The sequence below is a fragment of the Gopherus flavomarginatus genome, chromosome 2, assembly GCF_025201925.1.
Source record: "Gopherus flavomarginatus isolate rGopFla2 chromosome 2, rGopFla2.mat.asm, whole genome shotgun sequence".
Lineage (NCBI taxonomy): Eukaryota > Metazoa > Chordata > Testudines > Testudinidae > Gopherus > Gopherus flavomarginatus.
Genome location: NC_066618.1, coordinates 264,914,013 through 264,927,040, shown reverse-complemented (window position 1 = coordinate 264,927,040; position 13,028 = coordinate 264,914,013). Strand labels below are relative to the sequence as shown.

Sequence of the window (13,028 nt, the reverse complement as noted above, 5' to 3'; positions counted from 1 at the left end):
ATACAAAGACACTTATGCTGATATTAACAGTATCTTACTTACCACATTTCTGCATTCTTTAACTATTTAAAACAGTTCACAAAGCAGCTTCAGTACAAGTTTTCAATTTTAATAAATCTCTGACCAAAATAACTTAATATTTCCCCAGTATAATTAGTAAAGCATACTACAACTTATCTATCAAATCTCTATCTCCCCTCAAATAGAGACAGGCAAAACAAATATTATACTTTCAAAGTCACTGGAATTTCAGCAAGGTGTTCCCAATACCAAGATGTTGAAAAAATAAAGCCAGTACAAAGGACATGACTGAAAAGCACACAGGAAAGCCAAGGAACTCTTTAGCAATTTAAAATATGCACAGTACATAGCATAAGCACATCAATAAAATGTCAACTTAAACTGTGCATATATATGCAAGCAATAAACACTTCAGGCATGCTGAAAATTTACCTGAATTATAAGAATATAAGCCTTTATCTGCAAAACAAATATTAAAATGAAGTGATGTCATGAAAAAATACATGAAATCTATACATGTAACAGGGATGCTTAGAACCTGTGAATTTGCAATCACTTTTCTGTTTAGAGTGGGGGAGTTATGGCTGGCCATATTAATGCTTGAAGATTTCCACAAATGTATTTATTTCAAAGCAAATTAAATATAAAAGAGGAAAACCACAGTAATAAAACCACAACAACAATACTTTGGTCACCAATAGAAAGTCAACTTTTATTCCCAGTAATTCAACAATGTTGGCAAAGATACTCCAGTTGTTGCCTATTCTGAACTATAACTGTGAATAAATGTTTACTTTTGAATGGCAACCAGTCTGTTCAAATAATATTCAGTGATGTTAATTTAAATATAATAAAACAATAAATTATTATCCTTAAGTGATTGTGCAGTGCTTTCAAATTGAAGGCGTCTCCAGCAGAATATTATCAGCAGCATTCACTTGTGGCAATTCTGCATGCTGTTATGGGCTGGCACCTAAAAGTCCTGTTCCTGATTTACCACACCAAAAAATAAAGTCTCTGTCAATCTTCCCCTCCTTCCACCAACTCACTGCCCCCAGTTCTGCAAGCATTTACATAGATGAATAACTCCATTCCTCCCAATAGCCCTGTTGAGTCTGAGATTACTGACATGAACAAAGTTATTCATGGGGGTACCAGCTTGCAGGATTTAGTTTAGTATTTGTATTCCTCCTATGCTTCCTCACCTAACAGCTCAGCAGACTAAAACATTTACTTTGTTTGGTGGACTCTTTTAAATAAAGTTTGTCTCTTTTACAGGTCTCTAACTCTTATGCAATTGGACACATTTTCCTAAACTTCAGTTTTTGGGACAAAATTCATTATTTGATTATTTGCAAAAAAGTGAAAAGTCACTTTTGCATTAGCAGATTTGTAAAGCTACCACAGAAGGAGCTGATGCTACTGTCTCCACAACGCAATGAGAACATGGTAGGAAGCCAGGAAGTCTTGAGTTCTCTTAGGCCATTAAGAGGCTCTAATAATATTTTGCATGAGTAACAACTTACTAATATTATTTAGACTTTGCAACAATTTTATAATGTTGTTAAATATAATTGCCCCCTTTTTAAAGATGAGGAAACTGAAATTCAGTGAGGCTGTGATCTGTCCAAGGTCACACAGCATGTCAGAGTCAGAATCTAGAATTGGAACCCCAGTCGCCAGACAACTAGTTTTAGCAGTAATCTGCTAGATCAGTGTGCCCCCAAAGGCATGTCACTTAATCTCTGTGAGCTTCAGTTTCCCACTGTGTAAAGTGTATATGATGCTACTAACCTACCTACAAATGGCAATTCTATTATCAATTTTTTTTTGTTGGTAAATATAATTAAAATTAAAAGAGCCCTCTTCTCTTTCCACTAGACAATATAGTTTCCAGGGACCCATAATCACTGTATTCACTGATTCCTTCAGCAGAGAATTAGGCACCTAAATACTTTTGTGAATCTGGACCAAAGTTCCTTGATGTAATTACAGAGGGATGGACTTTCTAAGGCTTTAGTTCTGCAAAGAGCTGTACAGAGGCAGATCTCCTGGAAGGCACAGGCCTATGCCCACGTGGAGATCATTGCAATATTGCACCTATGACTATTGAGCAGCCACTTTTGCCTTTACATAGTTACATGATAGAAACTGTAACATTAGAATAATTTTAAACTTTTAAACATTTTTCCAGAAATTATTATACAATTATATATTTATTATGCATAATCATTATATCAAGAGTCTGAACAGAATGCCCCCTTCTGGAACCAGAAACTTTTAAACCTTTTTAAACGACAACCTAATCTGCTATTTATATGGTGTTTAGCAAAGTAAAGTTTGCCTCCAAATAGTTTAATTTGCTATGAAAACATTTTTTTTCTCTTGTGATTTCCATTTTTGGCCCTCTTGAATCAGAATGAAATTACTATGGGAGGAGAATAGTTCACTAACTTGATTATATAAAGTAGCCAGACCTAGAGAACTATAAAAATACCCTAATTCCCTTTCACTACTTTTGGAAATTTTTGCTGGGCCTTCAAATGTTTTTGTGGTTCAATCACACTTTACTGTAGTCTCTTTTTAATTATCCAAAACAGCAGAAAATTCATAGCCTAAACAAGTTATCCTTTCAGAAGGAAAAATATTGGTAGTTTAAAGGCTCTCAGACACCCCTGTATCATGTTAAATACCTTTTGGTTAAAGGATTTCATAACATATCCATGTATAATAAGAATATAATACTGGTATTGATATTAATATTCTATGAACAAAACACTCATACATGCAAACCAAGATAACATGCCCAAGGCCTGTGTTCCACAAAAGAAAGGGGGAAATTATGTAAAATGTATGAAAGAAAAAAGTTGTTCTTGCTCACTAGAGTTAAATATCTGTAATATATTCTCCACTTGTGGGTCTGTGGTATTGCATGTAAAATACACGTAAAATGCTCCATATTATAATATTTAAAAATCATATGCCTCTCCATTAAGTGCGCCATGGCTACTGACTGGTGAGATAGAATGGTTATAATTACCTCAACTTAAATTTGATGGTGGTGGCACTGATTTAAAATTATTTTATTGGCTTTCCATATTCACAGTACAGGAAACATGATATGTAAGGTCCTGATCCAGCAGTCAGATGTACGTGAGCAGACATCTGCCTGTGCAGAATCTCAGTGAAGTCAATGGGGTTTCTGCCAGCATGGATCTCATTGCAGGATCAGGGCCTACATGTACAATAGCCCTGTTTTCACAGGGTAAAATCGCAAACACGTTGCAATACTTATCTCAGTTATTATTAAACTTTTCAAATTTCAGCAATAACAATCAAGTCTCCTGTTTTTCACAAGTTGCAACACTACTGATTTGCAAACTTTAACATTACAGTGCAATAGGAGGGATGGCTTGAATCTTCATTATAAAATTCCATTCATCCCCACTTTGCTGAAGATAGAGAAAAAGCATTGCCTCTACACTCAAAGAACCGAATCCAGGATCTCCAATCCAGTCAGTGAAATTAACTAGCAGAGGAAACTTCTTTAGATTAGTTACCTGTGAACAGAGTCTTCTAGTTTGTTAAATTCCCCATGTTTCTGGTTGGACCTGAAGGTTTCTAGTAATGTAAAATTTGAAGCTTAGCTCCAGAAAAGATAACTTGTCTCCTGGTAAATTGTCCAACACTTAGCCATGAAGAGAACTGCAGAATGTATACCCTCATCTAGAACAGTTTTTAGGGATACCAAATTTTTTCTTCTCATCCAAATTAATCAGGCTAAAAATTGGGAAAGAAATGTTTTGTTTTCATATACTATATGGAGATTTCTTTTGTTGCATATGCTGCATTCAGTCTTTGTCCCGAAATGCTGACGACCAGAATTTTTCTCTTACCAGAGTTCTTTTCAGTATCTCACTTTGGAATTATATAGGTTGGTAAAAGAGGTCCTCATTGACATTAATTCTAAGAACAAACAATATAAGATTCTTCATGTAATAAAACCAGTTAGGAATTTTCTTATTTTCAGATATTTTAAGGACTCTAATTTGATTTTCTAGATACTGCTTTTTAATTGTTTTGGCAGTTACATTCACTTTCACCTTTTCAGGATAATGCAGTTTGTCCATTATTTGTTGGTTCTCACAGTTAATTCCAAATGCTGTTATTTCTGAAAACTGCTACGTTTTTCTTTGAAGGTCACAGTTTGACATGAATTCATTTTTCCCCTTAGTGACAGTGCTCAGAATCTAAAACTTTTCTCCTTCAGGATCTCAGCCATATTACGTATCCTTATGTCTGTAGGTTTCCACTCCTGTGAAAGTGCTAGAGAAGATGTGTTCCAGAGGGACTGAAAAATTCTGTTTTGTACATATTCTTCTTTTTTGGCATCTCACCATTATCAATGTTATCAACCCACACTCTGTGGTTAACAGATCAATAATTCAGGGAAGAGTGTGGTTCTAAAGCTGTAAGAATTGAATCTGTTGGTTTTTTAACACTAAGTAAAAATAAACAACAATTCAATTATTTTAAAAATATCTTAAACAAGTTTTAATAAACAAAGGGCATATGTCTCTATAAACAAAGCAGAATTAGTATAGAATTAGTGCCTCAAAATATTCAATAATCTTACACCTTCACCCACTATTCAATATCAGCCCACATGACTCAAATATAAAAAACTGTCCACTCCTCATACCTACAACTGCAAATAATTGAAAAATGTGAAACAAATATATCTTGCTTTTCAATGTGAAGAATACTACATATGTACCCTGGGAAACACAGAGAGGAAAAACCTTCCAGATTTTCAGGCTCACAGTACAGAAGACTTGCCTCTCAACCTCTTGAGTTTAAATTGTAGAACTACTGGTTGCCTCAGTTCCATTTGTCTGAACTGCTGTATTGCATAAATGTGATACCATACCACAATATTTACTGTACCTTACTTATTAACTTTTCCATGGAATTTGTGTTATTTTCTACATCCTATATGAGAAATGTCACAAATACCACAGTATAATGATCAACTACAGGGCGTAAATGCCAATTTTTTTTAATTACCTATAATTTTGTGCCTACAATCAGTTGTCAGAAGGAAAATAATGCAAATAACTCCCCAGTTACACTATAGAAGTGCCTGGATATTTTTATGCACAGCTGATTTAGGGTGCATAATTGGAAGCTGGGTTGAGGCTGTAGTAAAAATGTAGCCCTACTTATGATCCACTTATGATCAGTGAGATGGACATTTTACGTTACCACAGACCTTATATGCTATATGAAAAAGCTTAAAACATAGTCATTGTATAAGAGCCAAACAGTGTTATTTGAATAGTATGGCATCATGAATTCCCTTGGCTGAAAGGCTACAAGAAGATACATTTTTATGTTTTTAATATTGTATATTTGAGTGTTTTGCAGTAGCTGTAATTTATATGTGTATATATAAGATACCTCCAGAAAAAATGCACTGCATTTCTCAATAGAAAGTCCAGGAATTGGATAGTGCGGGAGGATTGGTTAAGAATACAAAGTCCTTCATCTGCACCAATTCAAATCCAGCACAGGCTGGAGATAACTGAAACTTGTTACCATCTGTTGTATGTTCAGTGACATAAGTGAAAATCAATGATAGACTAATTCTTAGTGGACATGTCTGTGTCACAAAATCTGTCTATTCAGAAATAATCGAGGAATAAATGGGTATGGAAACTGAACTGCTCTTTGCTAGAGTTGGCCACTGCAAACCAGCATATGGGGTACTGTGGAAAGCTTGCTCTACACCACAGGCTGTGCACAAATATAGAAATGCATTCTTCATTCTTCTGTCAATCTGGCAGTTTTCATGATCACTAAAATTCACTGAAGCTAAAAAGAGAATTGAAAGTGCCACAAGTAAAATACCATATCCCCAACTCTAGCAAGAAAAGAAAGAGGGTGAGTGTAGGCGATTCTTTTATACTACCTTCAGAGAACAAAAATTAAGTAATTTTCTCTCCTTTAAAGGTAGAGCTACACTAATTTGGAGACTATAAAGCCCAGATATGCCTGCATATGAAAAGAAAAACAAATATCCTTGTAATTCAAAATCTTTTTTGAGAGAGTTACAGTACCTCTAATACGGTAAAAATACCTATATTTTTAAAATAAGGAATGAGATATTCTAACAGCAACAACTTTTGTATACATGAACTCAGACCGCTCTTAATTTACAAACTAACAATAATATACTTAGTGTCGTTCCAAAATACAAATAGGAAGTGGGAGGGTTGAACAACTTTTGTCTCAACCTGGAAACAGTTTTTGTAAGCCCGGTAGCTGAAAGCAAGATTCACTATGCAATACACAGTTGAAGCAATAAGTGCCAAATGAAAGAAAATAGCTGGACTGACTTTCTAAGGGATTTTGTTTGCTCCAAAACAAACACTAGGGACTTTTAAAAGTCTGCACATGTAGAAATACACCAGGACAGAGCATAGGAAATAGAAAAAATATAAACAAGATGACTGATTGTTGTGGAACTCTGAGACCAACTTGGAAGGTATCTGCATATCTAAAACAATATCACTGTCTCTTCATAAAATCATAGTCACTAAAGCTTGGAACTCAGTTGCCCTATAGGTTGAATTCACTGACACCAGACATAACATTTTCTGTCTAAGAAACTTGATTTTACAAGTATCTCTTTGCTCAAAATTAAGTTTCATAATCTGAGAACTCCATTCATATTCCATTATACAGAAGACTTTTTATCATACATTCAGTAAGACCTTCATAAGTCAAAAGACATGGTAAGGCCTTCAGTTTAGCTGAATCATCTCTTGAAACCTCCAACAAAAAGAAGAGGAATCATTTATTTCTTCACCATTATGGTGTTATTAGTAGAATATAAACACTCTCTTCTCGGTGAAGTCAGAGGGATACGCAAGTCTGTTCCCCAAGCACTCTCATGGCTCTCCCACTTTCTTCTGCAAGAAACTGATACTGATAATTTTAAACTTGGAGATGTGGCAAATAAATTTAATTCAGGCATACTGCAGTTCAAGAAATATATAATTTTCCAATTCCTGATGCAGGGACAACTCATGAGATTTAATACTGCTCAATGGTATTAGTTATCACATAGTCCTTTTCCTATAAGAATTCCTAGTGAATAATAAATTTCAGTTTGGACATTTTCCCAGTCCCAAATCTGGAGAATTTCAGTTCCAAAAGTCATTGTTCTGTATTTCTGTGCTTGCAAAACTATGTCAATTTAAATTGGGACTAATTTATGGGACACTAGGTTTTAAAATCTTGAAGTACATACTGTCTAGGAAAGTGAGGAGAAGTTTGGACTACGAGAGGGATCATGATTCTGAAATTCTTCTGAGTGGGCTTCTCATCTCAATTTGGACACACATATTATTACTGAAATTTAGACAGGCTTGTGTCATAAAGAGAAATGTATGAAGGTTCCAACAATTATAATGAGCACTTTAAACTTCTTCTCTGGCTTTAAACTACTTCTCTGGGTCACAGCTACATTGAAATGGAGAAGGATTTCTGCACTAGTCCTGACCTCCACCCAGAGCAAACATTTGACATCATGAAACCTTTGATAAGGCTTTCCATACTTGCTTTCATACAGGCTTACAAGATTGTTCCAGTGAGGCCAGGAATACAGAATATACCCCTTAGATCTGAAGGTATGAGGCAATATATTTGCTCAAATCTTGAATCTAGTATCATTATGAGCTTCCCCGTGACGTTATCTGATTAAAAATGACCATGTAGATCATTGTTGCTACCACTGTGATATAATTTTAACAAATCTTGTACAAAGATTGTCAAGTCAGGTGTCCATGGAAAGGCTATGATTTGCTGAATATGATTATGATATTTGTATGTATGTATTATTTTTGTATTTGAAGTTATAAATATGCCTGGATTTATGCCTGGATTTCAAATGTTTGCTCCTTGGGTAATGCCCACAAGGTATTTAGCCTGTACATCTTGAAGGAAATATTCAAATTAAGTGGCTCATTGAGGAACACTTAACTCACAATGGACCATGAGAGACACCTATTTACACTTAATAGACTTTCCTGATATGACTAAGCAAAATTAGGCATACACATGTGAGTTGACCATGTGACTCCAAACTCCACCTCTTACCTGTTATTTTCCACTAGCTGTGTTGAGGGCTTTGTTTGAAACAATGGATTTCCCTCAACATGGCAGAAGCTATAAAAGGTCCTGGAAACATCTTCTTTTTGCCTCTTTCCTGCTCAAAGCTCTGGACTATGGACTTATACTAATGGGAACATTCTAACCAAGGGACTGAGATCCTTCCAGTGATTTGGAAGCAAACAGAGACTTGATTTAAGCCAGCAGTTTATTCCATCATTGCTACAAGCCTGAACCAAAACTTTGCAATTACTGGATGTATTTGATTCCTTTAACCAATTTTAACTCTCATCTTTCTTTCTTTTTATAAATCAAGCTTAAGATTTTAGATAATAACAGATTGGCAACAGCGTGATTATTAGGTAAGATCTGAGTTATATATTGACCTGGGTGTGTGGCTGATCCTTTGGGATAAGAAGAACCTTTCATTTGATGAAATTGGTTGTAAAGAACCACTTATCTTGAAGTCTAGTGTTTTTGGTGGTGATGCAAGGACTGGAATGTCTAAGGAAACTGCTGTTCTAACATCTTGTTAACCAATGTGGTGAAACAGAAGTTTACCTTTGTTGCTGGTTTGATATATCTTAAGGGAGAATAACAGCCAATTTTGGCAGGGCCGCCAGAGGATTCAGGGGGCCTGGGGCAGGGACAGGCCTTTGGCAGCAATTCAGCAGCAGGTCCCTCTCGGAGGGAAGGACCCGCCGCCAAATTGCTGCCGAAGATTGAAGGGGCAGTGGTAGAGCAGCCTAAGTGCCGCCGATCACAGCGTTTTTTTCTTTCCGCCGCTTGCGGAACTTGTACTCACCGGGCGGCACTCCGAGGCATCAGCAGCACTTCAGCGGCAGGTCCTTCACTCGCTCCGAGTCTTCCGCTGAACTGAAGGATGCGCTGCTGAAGACCTGGCGCAAGCGAAGGGCCCACCGCAGAAGTGCCGCTGAAAACCCGGAGCGGCTCCCGGGGCCCCTGCAGGGCCTGATGCCTGGGGCAAATTGGCCCACTTGCCCCCCCGAGGTAGCCTTGAACTTTGGGGTATATCTGCCCTATTTCTCAGCAGTTTGTCCTGAATATGGTATTCTCAGTTGTGACCCACGGAGGCATGGTTACACCCCCAAAACAAAGCAATTAGCTGTTATGGTTATCCACAATGGCTTGCTACTCAGGGTTTAAATATTTTCTGAAAGCTAGGGAAAAAATGAACTAAATACCAAACAGAAAGCTACTCTAGCACACCAGAAAAGTTGAGTTTAATTTTTTTTCTTAATTTACAGAAAAATTAACTGCAGGAAATGAAGAAGGAACAAAATAGTTAAAAAACATAAGAATTTGTCAAAAACAACAACATAGCTACTGAGGAGGATACTGGATTGAAAAGGAGAGCCTCATCTGTCAATCAGAACAAGAAAATCTGACTAAGTATAATGATAATCTCACTGGTAGAAAGTTATGTATCACAACTTGATGCAATAGTTTATCAATTTCAGAATATTATGATATGGAGCATTCCAATTCCTCTCATAATCAGCTGCACAACCTCAAAGTAGACAACTATTACAAATACTTATGTTTATGAGCTTAATTACTGGACAATCCATGTGGCTTTTATAATATACTGAACATTGTTTGGGCTCCATTGTCAAAAACAAAATTTAAAAAATAATTATCTTTTCAAGGTACGCAAATATGTGCATGGAGGGAGAGAGAGAACGTGAACAAAAAAAAAATCTTATAAATTGATTTAAAAATTTTTTTACAAAAATATCTGTAGGACTTACAAAGGATATTTTACAATGCCTACAGAAATTTTGTAAGGGTAAATCACAAAGCACAACTTTGAAACACTGACTCAATAAATAGTGACGATGAGTCCTGTGACACCTTATAGACTAACAGAAGTATTGGAGCATAAGCTTTTGTGGGTGAATATCCACTTCATCAGATGCATGTAGTGACCACATGTGTCTGATGAAGTGGGTATTCACCCATAAAAGCTTATGGTCCAATACTTCTGTTAATCTATAAGGTGCCACTGGACTCTGTGTCGCTTTTTACAGATCCAGACTAAAATGGCTGCCCCTCTGATACTTGACTCAGTAAAATAATTTAAATGGTAAAAAGAAAGAAGGCAATTAAACAAGATTTGGTCATACCACTTATTTTCTGCCTTAAGTACCCATTACATTTTCCTCTACCAACTCAGCGTAAGTTCTTTTGTTAACACTTCTGCTATTTACTTCAACCTACCATTGACCTCTAATATTGTACTATGCAAAATAGAGTTATGAAGCACACTTTTACTTGCAAAATCAAACAAAAACTTTTGCATGGCAAATGGTCTGACAATTTAGAATTGTCAGAATTTAACAAAATGTTGAACATGCTCTTTTTACTGTAGTGATAGTATCAAAAGGCAGTAATAAACAATTGTATTAAAGTCAATACATGCAAAGTTACGTACAAGTCATTGTGCTTCATTTTTAAAAAAAGGTTTAGAAGACAAAGTTACTGTGCTTTCACTTTGGGTGTACAAGCAGATTACAAGGTCCTCAGATGGTGAAAAGTGGCATAATTTCATTGACTAAATTAATTTCCTTCAGCTGAGGATCTGGCGCATATATTTTAAGAAAGAATGCATTGTCATGCACTATTCGGCATTAGCATTTTGAGTATTTCAGATGCTCATTGGCAATCAAAAGGCACTGATTAATGGCAATGAAAAACAAACACAATCTCAACTTCTGCTTTTACAAATCTTTAGCTTAGAATGTAACATACTGTACACACTAATTTAGATGAGATACACATGGCATTAGTAATATTAATAACCTACTTTGTAACCTCCGTGTAGGGCTTTCACCATGTAGCTGTCTGCGTGGCAAATATGGTGAGGGATGGGGAAGTGGCAATGAGGAAACATCATGTGTCTGAAGTTTGTACCAGTGAGGTTCATCGTCTAATAGTGCTGTCTCTAGCTCAATAAGAATCTACAAAAGAAACAAGGGCAGGTGCTACAGTGGAACACTATTTTAAAATAGGTATTTCTATACATTTTATTCTATTCATTCTTTTAATGTTAAACATACACATTTGAAATTCAAGAGGTCTTGCATTCACTCAAAATGAGCCATCAAGACACTTAGGAATATAGTACTTGTAACAAATCTTGACACCAAATAAGACAAACACTTCTAGCTTTAACAGCAACCTTAGCAACTTAATAACAATCTGAACAGTATCTAAACATCTTGGGACAAATTAATAAACAATCATATTTCAACATCTTCAGTAAAGTTATGCCAGGGACAAATTTGGACCATTATCAACAATCCTCAAATAATATGACTTTTTGAAACTATGTGCATGCTGTTATTAAGACAGAACAATTAAAGAATGTATCTGATACCAATATTACATAATACATTTCAGGTAACTTTTAGGAAGAGTTACTATTAAGCAGTCAAATACGTGCAAAAGTGTCAGCTTTTTTGTTTACATCAGATAAAAATATTTTATTCACAAGAGCGAAGGAAATCATCACTCATCCATGTACTATTGACAAAGTCCCCAAACTACTGATTGATTATGAAGAGTCAAAACAGTTCCAAATACCTCTCCTAAAAATTCACTTTCTTCCTCACGAACTCGTGCTTGGTCCCAAAGGGTAATCTCCAACATTCGTTCTCGAAATTCTCTTCGATGAACTGGAGAATAAATGAATGTTTGGTTCCATTTGGGTTCCAATGTTTTCTTTACTGTTTTTGTTCTTCTTTTGTTTTTATCACTGAAAAGAGCAATTTAAACATTAAAGACTTCCAAAACCTAGTACATTGTACTAAGCATTTTGTTAAATGCATGATGTCTTAGAACAGTGGTAATCTGTGTGTAGTTTGAAAGACTAACAATAAACCAGAAGGACATCAGAATAAGGAGTTTCTGATGGAAAAAAAGATTAGGACCTGGGACTGGTCATAATTTACAGTTTTGTATTCATGAAGTGTATTTACAAAATTCATTAGTTTAAAACTTGCTTTTTTTTTTTGCATCATTCAACTGCTGTACTAATAAGGGCTGGCTCCAGGCATCAGCCCAGCAAGCAAGTGCTTGGGGCAGCCAATGGAGAGGGGTGGCACGTTGGGCTCTTCAGCGGAAATTCAGCGGTGGATCCCTCAGTCCCTCTCAGAGTGAAGAACCAACCGCTGAATTGCCACTGAAGACTGAAGCAGCAGCGGTAGAGCTGCAGCTCACGATCGCGGCTTTTTTTTTTTTCCTGCTTGGGGCGGCAAAAACCCTGGAGCCAGCCCTGGTATTAATTTATATATTTTTAACAATATAATGAATATACTGGCACATTTGCAAATACTCTAAGTATAACATACTAATTATATGGATAACAATTGTGTTATTTGTAAACTCCTAGCAGCTAGATGTTGGAACAACATGTTAACTATCTAGTTGAATTTTATCCATATTGTTAAAAGAAAGAATTTTAATTGCCTATTTCAACACTCAAGATTTGTTCACCATAGAGAACTAAGTTATATTGGACATGTTTTTCCAGTGAAATTTGTTTAGTCAGAGCTTCACATGCTCACCTAATTAAATACTTGAGTTGTTTAACTGCACTTTTCCTCTAGCAGGTTACTTTTCCATGCACAAGAGATTTATTTTAGCCTACTAGGTTTATTCTTCAGAGGAGAGAAAAAGCAATTTGGCTGTCAGAAGAAAACTAATTCAATAAGACAAACTGCTGTTTCTTTTATATATGAGAGGAAATACCAGGAATAATTAAAAGAAAAATTCGATATTCCTCACATAAAAGAAAATAAAAAGAATAA

The 13,028-nt window shown here is 35.8% G+C and overlaps 1 protein-coding gene across 45 annotated transcripts in view; it reads right to left on the bottom strand.

The window, feature by feature from the left end:
* RIMS2 (regulating synaptic membrane exocytosis 2) overlaps positions 1 to 13,028 on the bottom strand; it is an 885,358-nt gene that overhangs the window by 357,955 nt on the left and 514,375 nt on the right. For 22 of the 45 annotated variants that reach the window (XM_050940560.1, XM_050940517.1, XM_050940515.1 and 19 more), the window contains 3 exons: positions 11,803 to 11,974; positions 11,024 to 11,177; positions 454 to 480 (listed from right to left, as the gene is read on the bottom strand). The exons of 1 other annotated variant lie outside the window; for it this stretch is intronic. In XM_050940560.1, the coding sequence (XP_050796517.1) occupies positions 454 to 480; positions 11,024 to 11,177; positions 11,803 to 11,974 (353 nt within the window). The remainder of the gene's footprint in view (positions 1 to 453; positions 481 to 11,023; positions 11,178 to 11,802; positions 11,975 to 13,028) is intronic. 22 more of the 45 variants (XM_050940563.1, XM_050940562.1, XM_050940561.1 and 19 more) reach the window with 1 other exon arrangement.